At 38.6% G+C, this 18,703-nt stretch overlaps 1 protein-coding gene across 3 annotated transcripts in view; it reads right to left on the bottom strand.

Annotated features, from left to right (window-relative positions):
- The window catches only part of AKT3 (AKT serine/threonine kinase 3), a 161,951-nt gene that overhangs the window by 62,652 nt on the left and 80,596 nt on the right, over positions 1 to 18,703 (bottom strand). For all 3 annotated transcript variants that reach the window (XM_037393014.1, XM_037393013.1, XM_037393015.1), the window contains 2 exons: positions 14,326 to 14,451; positions 1,432 to 1,543 (listed from right to left, as the gene is read on the bottom strand). In XM_037393014.1, coding sequence (XP_037248911.1) covers positions 1,432 to 1,532 — 101 coding nt within the window. In that variant the 5' untranslated portion in view covers positions 1,533 to 1,543; positions 14,326 to 14,451. The remainder of the gene's footprint in view (positions 1 to 1,431; positions 1,544 to 14,325; positions 14,452 to 18,703) is intronic.

Raw genomic sequence — 18,703 nt, 5'->3', positions numbered from 1 at the left:
TTAATCACTTCAATTTCCTTCCAATTTCTACATTATGTAAAAAGTGGTGAAGCTGACCAGCATCAAAAAGGATTACTGTATGGTTCTTTTCAAGAATTATTAGTGTCTGGTTTTGTAAATATTGTAATAGCAAAAACCTGAAAACACTTGCTCCAGATACAATACAGCTCAGAGCATAGAATGTCATCTATCTGATACTATCTGGTAATAGCTTGTTATTTTCAGAGACTTTTTGGTATTCACCCCTCCTGGTGAGACACTTTCACAGAAAATAAGTAAGATTTATTAAACCACGCGTTCAACGCTTTGTCTGCTTCCTCTTAAAACTCAACTTGTTGGCTAATTTCAAATTCCCCCGAGAAAGAGGCCCTCAAAGACAATTCCTACAATTTGAATTCCTACAAGCATCACTAAAAGCAGCGGCTGCAGGTAGGGGCAGGCCCACATGAGGGTTTCCGTGGGGAGGCAAGCAGGGGCAGCTGAGCCCATGGCTACTCTGCATGCCAGCTATCCAGCACCCAGCCAGCAGCCAGCCCAGCAACGTGCCACCATCGCCATGCACCACGCGCAGTACCTGCTGGTCTGTGCTCAGCCAGCAAGGGCTACGGGAGGAGTCAGGCAGTATTACTGACTGCAGTAGGAGGTATTATGCCGCATGCACAGAAAAAAGATAGGGTGGACAAACGGGACCAAGTTAAAACAAAACAAAAAAAAAAAATCTAGGTGAATATACTAATGAAAGAGAAGTAACAGAAAAAGCAAAGTTGTTGGTTATTTATTGGTACAAACAATATAAACGAAGCCAAATCATAGTATTAGTCTCAACAGGACAGACGCCCACAGTGGGAAGATTCAGTGCACACAGACACAGTACAGAACATTTTAGCAAGGTACACCATCCTATATCTCCTACATGCATTAAAAAGTTAATTCTTAAACTACGTTTAATTTGTGTACATTTACTGAAACAAGAAAAACTAATAACAAAACATAAATTACATTAAAATGTGTATGTTCACTGAAACAAGAAAAACTAATAAGGAAATATACAATAAATTATAACATACTGCTTTATGTGCCAAAAAAAGAAGGCTATTAGGAGGAATAAAAGGAAAATTTAAGACAGCGAGGCTGGAAGATACTTCAGTGCAGGCTCCTATTGTTCAAAACTTAACACTCCAGAGACATATCATGACAGAGTTTTGGCTTATTTGAACACACTCATTCCGCCTACTCACAGGCAACTCTTACACTAGCTATGAGATCAGATAATATTTTACAGAAGCTGACTTATAAATTCTTCAACTAACTGTTCAGATGTGCTCAGAATGTCACAGTTCCAAGTGCTGATCGCTCTGCAGTCCCAGCAGAGACCGTGCCAAGGCTTCTGTGTAAAGAACATGGAAAGCAAAACAAAAATGAAACCCTCACCGTTCCTCCGGAGTGTCTACGTGGAACGTTCTTTCTATGACAGTGGTCCACTGAAGACATCTGATAATGAATGTGTTTGGCTTTGGTCGCTCTGTTTTCATTAATTGACATTCTAGAGAAATATAATACATTGCCAGTTAATAGGTGAGGAGCAAATACAATTACTTAGATAAAATGCATACAGCTTATATACACCTATCCAGCATGTATCCAGCACATATAAGGAAATACAGAATGGCACTATAACCATGGGCTTGTACAAAAGGCAGCAGGTAACAATCATGAGGGGAAGGAAGCAGTCAGAGGAATTGATGGAACTTGTATTGTTGCCCATATAAAGACTGCGATCTCCATTTGCAAACTAGGTCTGTGTTATGAGGGTAAGAAGAGTATTAGATCCCGGATTGCTCTAGTATGCCAAGGTAACAGCAGTAGCCACAGGCATATTTTTCCATCTGTACCTGGCAGGAGGAATATGACATTTTCCCTTCAACGGTAACCGTGCCACAATTACCCACGCTACTGTCACTTCAGGATTAGACTTATTGTAAAATACCCTATCCGAGAAAATTCAGACGTTGAATCTATACTGATTATCAAGTATAGAATATAATCCTACACTCACATGCAGTGGGGCTGCCCCAGGAAATCATCTAGTTCACTTTGTGCTCCAGGGCAGAACCAGTTCTACCTATGCCATTTCTTACAAGTATTTCTCTAAATTCTTTCTGCCATCCCCAAAAAGTAGTAAATTGAAAACCTCTGCAAGCAAACTATTCCATCCAACTATAGGGAAATTAATTATTTTTATAGCTGGAAGATTTCTTCCAAGCATTTAATGCAACCGTTCCTATAATGTAAGCATATTATTTCTTGCCCTATTGACTAATTTATTCTACCTTTTCAGCAGCTATCCCTTTTAGACATTTTGAACACTATTTTATCACCTTTCAGTCTTCTCTGGCCTAAATCAGTTCAACCAATCTGTCCTCACAGGTTGTGCTTTCAGATTAAAGGTCTTCCTCGTCACACAATTCTAGACATACTCCTCCGTCACAAGACCACAACACTAGCAATCCAGGCAATAGTTTAATGAAACCGTGTATTAGATTTTATGATGTAGCATACAGGACTAAACATTACAACTGCAAAACAATGACCTACTAGAATGCTTCATTCATGCAAATGTATTTTAACATTTTCTTGTGAAATTAAGGTTGCTCTGTCGAAAGTGTAATTTGTTTTCCTGCAGCTACCATGAAACAGGCACAAACATCACATCTCATGTTCTGGAACACTATTGCTTGTTTGATGCTGATCCAGATCAAATGTGTGACCTAAAATTATTTATCAGGTCACAAATCAATCAATAATGAATATGGCAACAGAATTCCTCTTCACTTACAATCCACTGTGGTTTTCTTCTCACAGAGCTACCACCTACCAGCTGACCCAAACTTTTAACTGATGTAGTTGACTACTCATTAGCATAAACCTTGCACTTACTCTTTGTGAATTATGTTTTATTTATTCCGGTTAATGTCAATGCTTTACAAAAGTCATGTTATATGACATGTACCACTTCACAAGGCTTGCTGTTCTTTCACAGAAATTAATCATATTGGTTTGGCATATTTTTTCTTCACAAATTCAAGGTCCTGAAACCCCAACTATCATTCACAATTTTACAGGAATGCATTTTAAATATTCTCCAAGGAACAGCATCACAACCATCAAATTTCTAAACATCCAACATATGTAAGTACCCTCTATGTTGCTTTTACTTCCTCTCTCGTGCCTTTGTTACTGGTGTTAATTGTACAAGATGCATACTCACAGCTGACCTGAAATGCAGCTGCATACTGAAAATACATTTAAAGCAACTGTCTTTAGTATGACTAGCTCATAATGAGTTTAAAGCCTTAGTTCAAGGCATTGATTTATATACCTGAACACCTAAACTATTTCAGACACAATTATCTAAGAAATGGCCTCTCTCTCCATGATATAAAGCCACAGCAAGTATCAGCAGACTTACTTGTACTGGACCATCCTTAATACAGGCATGAAATAACTGGGGGGGGGGGGGGGGGGGGAGCGGCGCGCCTGTAATTTTGAGGATGCCTTGATTTAAAAACTGTCATGCATACTGCAATTTTTTTATTTGAAAAAGAAGAGTGGAAGTATGTCTGTCAATAGCATTTTTCTGCTGCAGCTTAGCAAAACACCTCAGAAACTTGACAGACTCATGTATAAGAAATGGAGGAACAAAGTAAATATTGCACTATGCAGGTGTGTATTTTTTGATGCACAAACCTATATATTCACTGCACAGCTATAAATTATTATGTAAGTCAGACTGCTCACTGGTCAAGGAGATGACATTACTTTTAACAAAACTCCGTACACCATGGAGACTCAAAAGACAGACAGTAATCCAACCTCATGGCTTTTATAAACTCAGTTAGCTCTTGGATGAGATAAGAGCCATCCTCAACATTTTGAGGAAAGAGCTACTGCAGGATGGACACAAGAAGAGGGAATTTAACAGAAAAACTGAAAGAGGAACAAAAAGGACAGCAGATGACAGGAACTTGGGGAGCATGATGAAGTAGAGCTGCTTACAATACTTAACCAGGCTTGCAGCTAGATGCAAATACTACTCATGAGATCAAAGAAACCCACATCTTCAAGGATATGGTTGAAGTCCAAGATCATGATGACAGTGACGCTAGGGTTAACAAGCTATTTGTTTTCCTAACTTCCTCAGCTGCAGCTCTAAGGAATGTGTTGGGCTACCTTCATAACAGAAGAGACTAGAAGCATCGTCTGCTCTAAGATTATCTCATCTTACTCCCAATGAAACCATCCTCTCATCTTTAATCCTATCACACTTCAATCATGTAGGCTGAAATTTTCTTTGCTGGGTGTCTGCCTAAAGCTGCACACTGCTGGAAAATACTACTTTTTGGAGATGAGACTTAAAACTTGGCAAACCAAGACCTTTGATATCCTTTTAGTATTCCTGTGAAAATGTAAGGCATCTGGCCACACGACATGTGGGAGGGATAAGACTGCAGTGGGAGGAGGGTAAAAAATTACAATAACAATTACTAAAGCACAAAATCATTTAAAATCTACGCATTGAGTATAATCCAGAGGATGCAGCTATCTCCTGCTTCTACCCCTGCTGAATTTTTCTCCTATATTCATAATGCCTCATCCTATTCCTCAGACAATATGGAAAAAAAACCCTACCTCGTTGAGGCAAAATCCAATACAGAATGATGGCATACAGCAAGTTATTCACAGAAGAGATGTCACAAACAAAAGACTAGAGAATAAAGGGTGAAGAGTGGAAACGGGACAGGAAAAAGAGTGGAACCTTTGTGAGAAAGAAGAACTTGCAGGACAGCTAGAGCACAGCTAAACTAGAATAGCTGGTTCAGGAGAAGGAAGGTAAAAGAAGCTGCCAGGGACAGAAAAGTGAGGTGACGTTGTAAGGACAATCTGAAAGCAAAAAGATAGAGAGTCCAACCTGCAGAAGCGTCTGTACCAATTAAAAAGCACATCCTCTCCAGTGCCTGCAATGGAACTGAAAATTTTGAATTTCACCATTCATTTTCTGCTTGCAAATACATACAAAATGCATACATTAAAAGGGTATTTAAGTTTGCCAACTCAAGCATGCAAAAATTGGAGCTAACAGAATTAAGCCTATGTCCAAATACTATCTATAATATGCTCTTTACCTACATATATATATTATACTAAATATATTATATATTAGTATATGCATTAATATACAGATGTAGTACTGGTACTATCTATACCATTTATTTCAGGCAGTCCTCAAAGTGATGCTGTGCATTATTAACAAGAAGAAAACATATGGATGCATATACTAAGCTCTGTAACTGTCAAAGAGTATTTACTCTGAGTTTGCATTACAGATAATTAACCAAATCAATTAAAGGTAATAAAAAATATCTTAACAATTGAAAAGGGCACTGAAAACAGAAAAAAAAACCCAACCAAAAATGCCATTTCACTATCACTGAAGAATGCTATTGAAATATAAAATCTAGCAAAATGTAACAAACTTTTTAAATGTTCTTTTTAAGTGGCTGAATATTTTATTTCCTTGTGCAAGGTTACAATTGACTATGTTCACATCCTTCCCTTCTGAAGCAAAAAGAGTTTCAGAAAGAAGTGGAGGAACAATGTATTTCTAAAAGTGGTGTGCCACCCATCCTTCTTAAGTAGATAAAAGTTTGCTGATATTTAGTACACCCACACGCTTCGTGTGCTGCTGTATACAAATGTATGGGATAAACAACATTTCTGTCATGATTGCAACATGAATAAAAACTTGATTGTGAATGTCTTTCACCTACAGCTATGAGGGGAAAAAATACTAAGATGAATAAGTGCTGTAATACACAATTACTGCTAATTACCAAAATATTTTTCTACTAATTACTGGAAAAATGGTAGTAGTTTTAGACAGAGAAAATAGTTTGGAAACTACAAAAGCACAGAAGAATGAGTGAAACTGGCTACTGAAAGCTGGCTCTGAACACTCGAGTGATAGTTGGGTCATTACCAAGAGTAGAGAACACTCTACCATAATGTCTTCAAGTTTGCTACTATACATAAACATATGTAATTAAAGGGCTGAATCTCAACTCAAAACAGTTGGAAGTCTAAATTATCATTCAAAAAGATGAGTAAGCCAGTAAACAGACAGACTCAACTTTGTGTTCTTGTATGCTAGCCATCTACAACTTGGAATTACACATTTTAATCCTAAAGCTCTCTGTCTTGCTGGGATTAAACACAGGTCACACAAATTTTCCCCTTTAATATTAGACAGGATGAAAAACCTTGGGGGAGAACACTTGTTCAAAGCAACAAAACACAAAATCAGTAACACAAACTGACAACTCTGTTCCAACAAGTCTGTAGCACTCATTTGGCCATTTTTGGATCTACACAGAAAATGGAAAAAATGACATAAAACTGGTATAAAGAAATCAAATGGATGTTTCTCAAGTATTGAACTTCTCTTTTTTTCTTAACAAAAAAAAAAAGTCATATACATAGCAGAGGTTCTTTCATCTCCACATCCACAAATAATCTGTCAATTCTAAAATGTTATACTATCTTTTCCAAATAACCGCTACTATCTAAATTAAGTAGTTATGCTAGTTAAACTCTCCTGAGCAACTCTAACTACAAACTGTATTTCAAAACGTTCTGTTTACTTTACACCATTCTGAACCACAGATGACAAAGTTTGCTTGAAGCTGTAATTACTCTGCAAAGCTGGGAAGCCAATTAGAGGGCCTGAAACCTGCCAGTTCCAAAAAAAAAAAAAAAAAGGCAAAAAAAAAAAAGCACAGATCATCTGTTCAGATTTTATTAAAAAGTTTAAAGTTTTAATTCTATAACTTTAACCATATAATCACCAGTGTTCTTTTCCTAAATACATTCATTCAGCATAAAAAATAGAAAGAACACTAACACCATTTTATTATTTCATAGATGGAAGCATTCAACTTAAGCAGAATTTGTTGACATGGCTAGACAAGAATACTAAACATACAAGCAGCCATAAAAAATTGCACTAAAAAATGAACAGAAGGTTGCATATTTGAGAAATTATTTCTAATACAGGCTGAGTCCTAGCACAAAAGATAACTTCCTGTGATTATCATACCACATGAAAGAAATAGTACTGAACCACTGCTTGCTTTGTTTAGAATACATACACTTTGAAATATATACCGAGTGCTATCTAAGATATCTGTATCTGTCTACGTATCTATCCATTTGCATCACAATTTAACCTCAATCTCTTATTCTTCTCCTGATCTTTCCTTTATAAACACTTTCCTCCCAACCTCTGCCTATTCAGTTGCTACTCCCATTTTTTCTTTCTCGTGTCAAAATTCAACAAGCACACTGCCCATAACTATCTTCTCCCATTACTGCCACTCTGCACTCCAGTTCCACACTTTGATGACCTTCTTTGTTAGACAAGTAGCAGAAAATAATGTGTGTTAGACAAGTAACACATCATTTTCTAACACTGAAACAGATACATATGCTTTTGCTCATACACATACAAAAAGCCATGGCTTTTACATGTCTGTACAAAGATATAGGTATACACACACAACCCCACACACCCTCAGCTTAGCCCTCTCTCGATTCTCCTGCTTGTTACCTACTCCCCATGAGAAACCTACTCCTCTGAGGCTTCCCAAAAGGCTCTGTCCTTTCTCACTACATTTTATCTAGGGGGAGTATGACCCTAAAAATCAGTTTGGCCACACAGAGATTTATCTGAACGATTTAATATCCCTTCTTTGGTTCCAAAAATGCAGGTTTCCCCTAAAAATGTCATCCCCAAAACTGCCCAAGAGATCATTTTCCCACATTGTCCCTTTGATCTTATCACTGTTCTCTTTGCATTCTTCATTCCTTACCCAGCTCCATCACATCAAATACAGGTAGCTTTTCAACATGGTCTGTCCCCAGAGCCTACCCTCCTCCTCGGTATCACTCTTTATTCAGTATCAAAATGCTACCCATCCTTCTAACTGTTCCAATTTCAGCATCATTTCTCAAAGCATTTCTAATTTCTCTGTTTGCCATACTGGTTCTCTTTTAAATCATCCTTAAAATGCTCCTTCATGTCTTAAAAACAGGAGGGAGGGAAGGAGGGAGAGAGAAAAGAAGGGAGAAGAGAGTAAAAATCTAACCTTGACAATGGATTAGTTGTTGATGTGCTGAGACCACTGCCTGTACTACAGGCTAATACTGTCTCATTGTTTTCTCATACTCCCCCCATCTGTTTGCATCCATCTGCTGTCCCTTGTTTTATATTTGGAATTTTAGTATTTTGGAGCAGGGACTGACTTTTTGTTCTGTACGGGTAGAAATCCCACTTCTGTGGGGTTTGGCTCATGACAAATACTTATATGTGCTTTGGTGATACAACGACATATATGACTGCATAATAAACACAAACAATATAATAATATTCCTTGAAGTTGAAAAAGATCTTCCTTGATGCACTTCATCATACTGGAAAGTCTTGTATTTCCAATACTCCAAAAAGCACTGAAGTAGCATCGATGCCTGTCTGTCATTGCAACTGAATTTGCCATTCCCCCTTCATGCAAAGAGGGAAAACCAAACCAGGAGATTTCTGCGTGTTATTGTTGGGTTTTGCCTAGGGTTTAGTTTGTTTTCATGGATGACAGTAAAATTCTACATCCTGCTCTGTCTTCCATGCAAACACCCCAATTTTATTTATGCAACCGGGTGTATCACATCAGCATAAAAACTCTCAGCCCTGGCTATAAAGTTTGACCTGCCATGCTCATACCAGGCCCTATTTAGAGATAGTAGGAAATTACAGTACGCTATACTGGTGTCTAAGGAAGCACTGTCAATTAAAATGGAAGGATGAGCCCGAGGAACTGATTTTCATTCATGATCCAAGCCACCAAGGGAATCCAAACTTCTAAGTCAAATGGCAGAATACCTACTATACCACCTAGAAACCATTCATAAAGTGATATGAAAGCCTCCCAACGAAAATTACTGGTCCAATTTTCCAGAAAGCTAAACATTTCTCCATCCAACACAGACAGTAATATTGGTTTTATACATTAGATTCGAGTCTGAATTTCCATAGATGCATTTGCATGGGCAGTACATTACACATACATTGCCTCTTCCCCTCCCAAAGCACTTTCAGTGTTGAACAAACATTATTTATTCAATCACAACTTTATTTCAGAATGAAATCTATACTGTGATTGTAAGTATCTACAGTTATATGCTTATCTCTGGGTTCATGTCATCCAGTGTTGCAACAATTAAAAAAAAAAGTGACTTGAAACTTAAATCTCATTGAAAAATTAATTGTGGAGTTGCACACAAGGTCATGTCTAGTGCCCAAGTATTTTCATGCATAATTTAACCTCACTTAAAACTTACATATATATTTTTCTGCCCATTTCTTTAGAAAATGTCTTCAGAATTCTCTATAACCCCTAACAGCACTCCCCTGAAACCTTTCAATTTTCATGTTTTGAAGATTTTTAAATCCCCAAAATAATAAAACCTTGTCTCTGGCCCAGTGAAAGATTTCCCATTAGGAAAAAGTAGCACAGATTCTCCATTTAGAATAGCCAAGGTTCATCAATAATCATTTCTGCAGAGAAAAAAAAAAAGGGGGGGTTATAAAAGGTTACCTTCTCACAATAACTAAAATCCGCTTTTTCTTTTCAAAGACAAGAAAAAAAGTAGCTGTACTGCGGAGTGCTTAGAAAGCACTATCTTTCAAGATAGGAAAGAAATTCTAGGTGACATCATTTTTGGCCAAAGCTCAAAGGCTACTGTGAAGGGATACAGCTCTTCCCAATTATTCCCTACGTAAAGATCAAAATGAAGGCAAAGGGCCAATTCTTAGATACCTCATCCCAAATGTGCTACGTGATTACCTACATACTCATTGCATATGTGAGAAGTATTATTTTATCAGTAAAGGCACAAATGCTCCTTAAGTAGAACTGAAGTAAAATTCTTCCCCACTCTGTTTTCCCTAATAACGATGATCAAAGACCAAAGTGGTTCACACAAAGCAGTGTTGATTCTACTTACGCAACGCTGGACCAGTTAAAAACAGCGTTGTGAGGCCACGTTGGGTTTTTTTTTGGAGGGGGGAGGCCACTGTCACGCATAATGGAGTTTTAAAAGCCAGGACGATTTTTTTCAGGCCTCTGCCAGTATAGAGAAGTTATACCAATCGAATCAAAATTATTTTTAAACTGGTTCTGACTGCATAAATGCCTAAGCTACAGCAATTTACATTAACATATTTTATTTTGCAGTTGAAGTGGGCTAGGAACGCACACCCACTCAGATACCATGACTCAGTCAATCAAGAGTATCTCTTTAAGCTACAATAGCCTGATTACTTGCAACTGCTTGTCTCTACCTGAAAAGAGCTAAACTGATTTTGAACCAGCCAATTTGAGTAAGCTCACACTTCTGAATTTACCTCTGAAAACCAGTATCAACCAGCCTGAAGTTTCCACACTGAATTTCCCACCAATGTAATTACATCATCTTCATTTATCTTCCTACAGTTAGATACCACAGCACAACTTTTTGTGAATGTCAGGGCACGAGCATTAACGAACCAAAATCATACTTTAAATACACAGCGCTCTCAGCTCCCACATTAAAAACAGAAGGCTCTGCTTAGTGTAAAATAAGCTGGCTTCACAGGAGAGAAACCAGAGTGATCCCTACACACTATCCAGTGTCACCAGATGTGGCTGATCTGTTCTCCCCTGCGGCCTTGCTGCGGCTCCCACAGCTGCAGGTGGGATCTCATCGCTGCCCGAAGGCAGGAGAGCAGCAGCCACGGGGAGGCAAAGCGAAGCCCCTGTCCCAGACACCGAGGAGCCAGTCCTGTACCCTCCCCCGGGGCTCAGCTCCATCCAGCCCCGCTCTGTCATACCCTTCAGTCAACTCTGTTACACTCTCAGGGACACACTTCTGCTCCAGGGAAGAGATCTCTCACATCCATTTCAGGGCCGTGTGGTTCAGCAGCGGGCTGAAGGCTGTGCGCGCTGCCTCAGGCTCTCCATCTCTATGTAAAACCATCTACTTGTTTACAAACCCGCTTCCCAATGCCTTCCCCCCACAACTCCTCCCAGAACACCCCAAGGAAAGGGGGTGGCCTCTGAACACTCCATCCTATGACAAAATACGACCCAGTGAGAAAGGCTTTATTAACAAAAAAATACCCAGCGGTGGAAGCACTGTTAGCGGTATGTAAAATAACTTCATTCTCTCTGGCCTTCCTGTCATCCCTGATGGGAGTAATGTAGACAACACAAGACCAGGGAGAGAGCAATGCTCAGGTGCAGGGCTTGAAAGTTATCTTGGAAGAAATGAGGAAGCCACTCTACGGAAAATGACACCATGCCTGGGAAAAAGCCTTTTGCAAAAGTAAAGCTGGTGTCACAGGTCTGGAAGGCAGCGGACACTGGTGCGAAAACATCCATGTGATGGAAGTAACTAGCTGGACAGACCTGGATATAAAAGTTTTAAACTACAGAGCAAGTATCATACAAAGCAGAGCTGTGCAAACTTTCCAACATTCAACTCCAACAGTACTATGAAAATAATACCACAGCCTTGGCCTTTTCTGCTTAAATAACAAGCTGTAAGCAAGAGCCAAAGATGTCTATCATTTGGAGAGCAAAAAGTAGACTGAGACCACACTCTCACTTTACAGATAGCTACAAAGATTACGTGAAGATAGGACTGTAAAGACATATCTTTAAGTCCCTGCCAACCTAATCAAGATGGTATTAACAGTGATCTCACACTCCATCTGCCTGGCTAGTAGTTTATGAAAAATGTACTTCACTATTACAGGAAAAATATGTTGCACTGCTTGTGGCCACAAACCTACAGCAGCAGCTCAGGAACTCTTGGATCAGAGGCCATGAGACCAGTTCTTGACATTTACCAGGTACCGCCCATGAGATCTGATTCATTCATATAGCAGTTTTGTTTGTTTGTTTGCCCTACTGATGTCTCATCTTCAGACAGATAAGACAGCTGACAAAAAAATTTACAACCCTTTGCAATTTAGTGTAATACCATACTGTTTTGCTTTTCATCCTGTGAATTCTACACAGGTACTTCACTTAATTTCACGGGATTCTTTTTTTGAATGAAAAGCCTCCCTATTCTTGCACTGATGGTCAACCATTTCTGATTAAATTATTCATTTTTCTGCCAGAAAACAGAAAAACTCACCTCGCTTACCAAAACTGTATTTCTTCAATTAGTATTGCATGCCTGTTTCTTCAGCTTACATTGCCTAACAATCAGACCTATGGGACTTGCTAGCTGCAGAAAGGATTATTTTAAATTTATTTATTTGATGGAGGGTGGAGCAGGGAGGGGATCGGTAGTGGTGGTGATGTTGTCACAGAATCATAGAATGGTTTGGGTTGGAAGGGGCCTTAAAGCTCAACCAGTTCCAACCCCCCCGCCATGGGCAGGGACACCTGCCACTAGACCAGGTTGCTCCCAGCCCCATCCAGCCTGGCCTTGGACACTGCCAGGGATGGGGCATCCACGGCTGCTCTGGGCAGCCTGTTAACAGTGTCTCACCACTCTCATAGTGAAGAATTTCTTCCTAATATCTATTCTAAAGCTATACTCTTTCAGCTTAAAACTATTTAGAAATTTTGGAAATCAATTTTGGAAGTAATTTTGGAAAGCAGCATGAAACCTTGCAACGTCCATCCAGGCAAAGTTCAGGGGCAGCGTTCTAACATCAGAATTACATGAGATGACCTCTATGTATCAAAACAAGGGGAAAAAAAAAAAAAAAAGCAAAGACCAGTATCAACACACTGGAATTATTTGCTAATTATGCATTTCTTTGCTTAGCAGAACTACCATTTGGATCATCCTTCTAGTTGCTGCAGCAAAGAAAGACAGGATATGCAATGAAGAACATGGTAAAGCAAGACAAAAAAACCTACTGTAGTTCTACAAATGTTCTTTCCGCTGCACACTGGGGAAGAAGTATCAAGGACATTACTAACTGCTATAAATGGGTAGGTTAGGATATGCAGAGCAATAACGAAGGAGTAACAGCCTACTAGTCAATTCCTACTCATGAACAACTTAAAGACATCAGTGGTTTTGAAGCTAAATAGCAACAAGGCGAAATGAGCCTCTATTATTATATAGAAGGCTTGCATGCTCAATATCATTTGCAAGAATGCTGTCACAATTGGAAAAGGCAAAGTTTTCCTCCTCCAGCTGTGGGAAAAGACATGGGCTTGGAGCACAAGATTATTTTCTTACCAAATAAAATATCCAAATTACTTTGTACACAAAATCTGAGTCAATCTCAAGGACAATTTTAGGACCACAGGAAAATACTGTCTCAGTAGCATTTGTTCTATCTTCACCAACGCAGATGAAAGGAACCCCTTCCCCAAGTACACCCGCTCCTGGGGCTCCAATACTCCTCTATAAAACTAATCAGCATCTTTTATTATATTGCAGTACACTAATAGCATTTTGAGATAAATCAAGTAGATTTTCTAGTATTCCTTTGAAAGCTTCTAGCTATGAAATTCACAACTCAGGGACTTTTTTGCCCCCTTAGTTTTGTTCCTCAAACACTTTCATTTCTGTTACGAAACACTCTTCCACCCATCTCACTTTGCCAGATCAAAAAACCTACAGATTTGTCTTTTAGAAACATTCTTGGAAAACAAGAAATCAAAATGTCTTCACTTTATCCAACAGATACACACTTCGTAGCTTTGCTAATATATGCAAATTGTCTGATTGCTTGAAATTACTGATTAACCATGCTGGAGAGCTGATTACCTGATTATCCAAGAGAAAAATAATTCAGCATGATTTTGTGTCATTTGACAGTCTAGATAATTTTCTAATTAATTTGAGTTTTCAAGTGAATTCAGAGATACTACTGAAAAAAAGAAAAGAGGTCAATGATCTGAATAAAGGTAAGCTTTCCAGGAATTTTCTTCTTCCACAACTATTTGTCAAATGTTACTGTTAGCTACAGACAGTTCAGACACACACACACACATGAAAACTTAGATCCAAAAATATTCAAAATCCCATGGTAAAATCTTCAGTGCTCCTGTAAAGATATCTTGCAGAGCTGGACATAAGATGAGTGGTGCACTAGTCTGACACTGCAGTGCTACCAAAAAAATTCTGAACTACACATGAAGCAATATGTAGCAGATATTTTGTCAATATGCTGAGAGAATTATAAATACTGGAAATACATACTTGCCACTGAAAAGTTGTTGAGTGGATATGGCAGATCCACATCCTGGGGCTTCTCCTTATAGCCTATGAAAGAGCCATCTGTCTTTAGCAGGAAATATCTTGGCCGCCAGTTTTTTATATATTCTCCTAAAGGAGGAAAAAAAAAAAAGTTCATTAGTACTGTAGAAAAAAAACTTTGATCTTGAAAAACATAACATGTTATCAGTGTCTAACATTAATTATACCCAAATCTTTCCAGACGTTTTTAATTTACAGAGGAAACTAACTCCCTCCAAAAGAAGAGAAAATGGAATTGCAACGGTAAGCCTGGACTATACAACGATGTCTCTGAAATAAGAAGCTACAAGCACTGTATAGTAATATTCTGTAGTTCTAAATTTCCTCACACTATACGCTTCAAAATCCTACATCTTTACACCTATAAGCAGCTCAAAATTTGCTGCAGGCAAAAGTAAGCCCATGAAATCTAAACTACTACAAGGTAGAACACTTATCCTGCTGAGCCAAAGCAAAACCCATTAACTTCCTCAAAACATACACGACGCAAACACAAGAAGACTGGGGGTAATGGGAGAACCTACACAAAATACACTTAACAAATGTACCTGCAAGCAAAAGGAATAAAAAAGAGAAAAATAGAAGCCAATTACCTTCTAAGAGGTACGTCCATCAACAAACCCACCACCTCTGCCTTCCCCACACACCCCAGTCTGAGCAGAAGATTCCGCAAGCCATGAGGTATTCAGGACCAGAAGCATACCCATCAGGTCAGCAAAGACATGATAGCTTAATTAGTGCCACTTACTTGTTATTTAAGGGTAAAAAAAATCTCTTTAATAGCATTACACTTTGTAAAGTAAAGTAGACCACAGACCAAAATCTCAGCAACAGTTTCATTTTTAAAGTGCAATTACTCAGTTAAGTACGGGTGAGTTTAGATCTGCCCAACTTCCCCCGTCTTTCATGTCTACCTGCAGAGTAAATAACGTATGCACAAGTACTTACTAAGACTTTAAATAGGTCACTGTTTCATCATTATACAATTGAACATTAAAAAAAATAAAAAAGGTGCATTAACAATGCAGAATTTCCAGCTGTGTGTAGGACTTCTCACTGTCTGCAAAATGCTCAGAAGCGACCAGTCCAGGGGCTGTACAGGTCCCGGGCAAAGCCCAGCCCTTTAGTGCCACCTCAGCACCCTGTTAGTTGTAGCTATGTACCTTTTAGACAATTCAAAGGTCAGAAAGAAGTTTTACATCCATCTGACACGGAAATTACGCCATGGAAGGCTAATCTAAAGATTCACTAATTGCATCTTCACCTTTCCATCAGAGCAATCAACTAATTGTCACTGAAGTTCAACATGGGGATTGTTAATAAGGCCTTGCTGAACTCGATCACAACTTGCAAGGATTTTGATGATGCCCACAGCTTAAAAATCTAACTGCAGCCATTAACATTTCCGATATTCAACACGTATTTAAGCAGAGAATCAGGGTAGGGAGTAGAAGATGGAGAAGAGGAAAGGGTAAGGAAAATTACCGCCAGGCTATTTGTGCCGACTTACGTTTTCTACCACTCGGCAGCAAAACTCTTCCTATTTAGTCCTGCTTCTGCATAGCAGGATACCTGCTTGATTTTGTTATCAAGGCATTTTCATATAAGTAGACAGAAAATTGAGAAAGTCAAAACATTACTTAATTTGACAACAAAATTAATAAAGCAGATATAGCGCTAGTTACATTTGTATTGACTCAGAGCTTTCTATCGCAGATCGCTGATGCCAGTTCAGCTGGGAACACCCCTACTGACACTGCCAGGCTGGACTGATTTTACAGTGGGAAATCCCAACAAACATAAAAGCAAATAATAAAAAAACCAAAACCAAACAAAACCTGAGGTATGAGATATTTTTATGTTGGAGAAGAAATGTAAGTGCAGTATGGGAAAAGAAATGTGTAACTTTAATACCAACAACAGCAAATACTGTTCATCATTGTTACTTACTATCATCAAAACATCATCATTACATGAGAAGGTAAAGACATTTCTGAAGTTTGCTGAATACTTGAAAATGAAATGATCACAGGCCTAAATTAAGGTATGACTAATATTTTAAGAACATTTAAAATAGGCCCCGCAACAAATTTGCTGGTATCTGCAGGGAATTCAAAAGTTGAAGCCAAAACTAAACTTTAAGTAGCATATCATCCAATCGAAGTTCTAAAGATATTAACACTCTAGTTGCTTTCTTAAACAGACCGTAAAGAGACTCTTCTGTAAATTCTAGTAAAGTATATCGTATTTAGTTGTAACATAGGTGACTGTTAGGAGAGAAAGCGCCTGTTAGTAGGTTTAAATTTATCAAAATCTTATCTTGAAGGAGCAATAACTGGAAGGCAGGCATATAAAAATACTGAAGAGTTCCAGGACAGCATGCAGAGAATACCAGTGCGCCCAGAACAGGTCAGCCAGGCAACGGGTCCTCCTTTTCGTGAGGAATGAGCTAGACAGGGAGATAAGCAGGCTGTGCTCTACAAATCAGAGCTGACAGGGTAAGAACACTCGGTAGTCACTTCAGGGAGGAACAGAGGCTTTCGTTTACTTACATACATGCTCTCCAGAACAAAAACCTGTAGAGGAAGAGACTATTCTAGCAGGTGCCCTTAGAGGGCCAGCACACACCTCCCCGGTTCACTTACTCCCTCTCCTCCTCTCAGGACAACACTGTAGACTGCATTTGGCTTCTACTAGATACTCAGAAGTAGTATGAGCCATCAGAAGAACCATCACAAGAGTATGACTAGCACTTTCAAGCTCCTCTGAAGAGAGCTAACAACTTTGGACAAAAGCTAACCAGAAGAAGATACAAATATTACATGATATGTAAGTACCCGTTTACCCATGAGCACAGTTGTACCTCTGTGTTTGCCCTGCAAACTATAGTCAGACACAGGATACGTAACCTAAAAGCAATTCCAAAATACTATGGCTTCATAAGGATCCATCTACTTCTTTCACAGACGTATTTCTTTGAGGAATGTTTCTCCTGAACGGTTCCCTAACAGAAATCATGGTCAGACTACTTCTTCAAGATGTCTGGACAAACGCGCGTGCACACACACACAAAAAAAACCCCAACAAACTAGTTTTGCCTTGAAACCCCCAATATTCCAATCCTTCTTCAAGGCCTATACATGAATATTTATCATCCACCCTTTATTTATTTTGTAATTCAATTAACAAATGGATGAACACTTTTGAAGACTAAAGTAAACAGTGGTATCAGTGAACAGTTCACTTAGCCGCTCAAGTGGTTTAATGGCTCTCAAGATGCACTCTAGGTGCTCTCTAATAACTGCATTCCTTTCACATAATCTGCCTAAAGACAGAAAAACATTTTAGTCCACACCTCTGAATAGACATGTGCTTGCTGAACTGCTTTGAAAGATAAATCCTTCCAACAAAAAATACTAGAACACAGTAGAGTATTTGAAAAGCAAAACCCCTTCCACATGTCTTCTAACTTACCAGCCCCGCATCGAGAAAAAAAATAATTTGTATATTTCACACTATGAGCAATATTCAAGGTATTTGGAGTGTATGTTTAGCAAGTACCTCAACACAAGCAAACAAGAGGAAATTTACATCTGAAATTCAGTACGTGAAAAAAAATTCCACAAGAATGGAGAAGTCCAGGCAGGCTAACCAAACCACCAGATAGCCTGACAATTTAATGAAATGGAACTGCGGTACTCAGAAAAGCAGTGGATCTGCCATGGAGAATTAATCGGTTTCTACCCTGCTTCCTGCTGAGTTAATGTAAGCTAAATTATTATTTTGCTTAAATTTACACCCTTCTAAGTTGAAAAACATGTTCTTTTAGGATCTGTTTATTAGACAGTAAGAAGAGGTCTCTAATTTCAACCACTGCAGCCAAGCAAGCCAAGTCATTCCTACATCATTTTAATTCCAGTCAAAGTTTTTAAAGCTACATGAGAAAAGAGGCACTAAAATATGTATCTCACAGATACATACAGACAATAAATATATACATATGCACACACAAAATACAGATTTAGAAACAGCTTTAAGTTGGTAGGCTCTGCTTTTTTAATAACTACCAAGAGAATACACCCAAAAGATGAAACAAGACAGCAATACATGCCTGAAGCACACGAAAATGCAATCTGATCTTCATGCAAAAAGCACCCTCATAACATGCAACTCTTTAATTAATGTTGTATCTAATAATACACTGGCTAACAAGTAACAAAGAATGCTTAATGAAGGTTTGTTTAGAACATGACCCTTGCGGCTGCCTCTGTGTTCGCCTCTGTACTGCAACCTTAATGATTTTTCTCTTTTGCCTTTGACA

The sequence above is a fragment of the Falco rusticolus genome, chromosome 6 (genome assembly GCF_015220075.1).
Source record: "Falco rusticolus isolate bFalRus1 chromosome 6, bFalRus1.pri, whole genome shotgun sequence".
Lineage (NCBI taxonomy): Eukaryota > Metazoa > Chordata > Aves > Falconiformes > Falconidae > Falco > Falco rusticolus.
The sequence above is the reverse complement of the archived record's forward strand: the minus strand, read 5'-3'. Positions and strand labels throughout refer to the sequence as shown.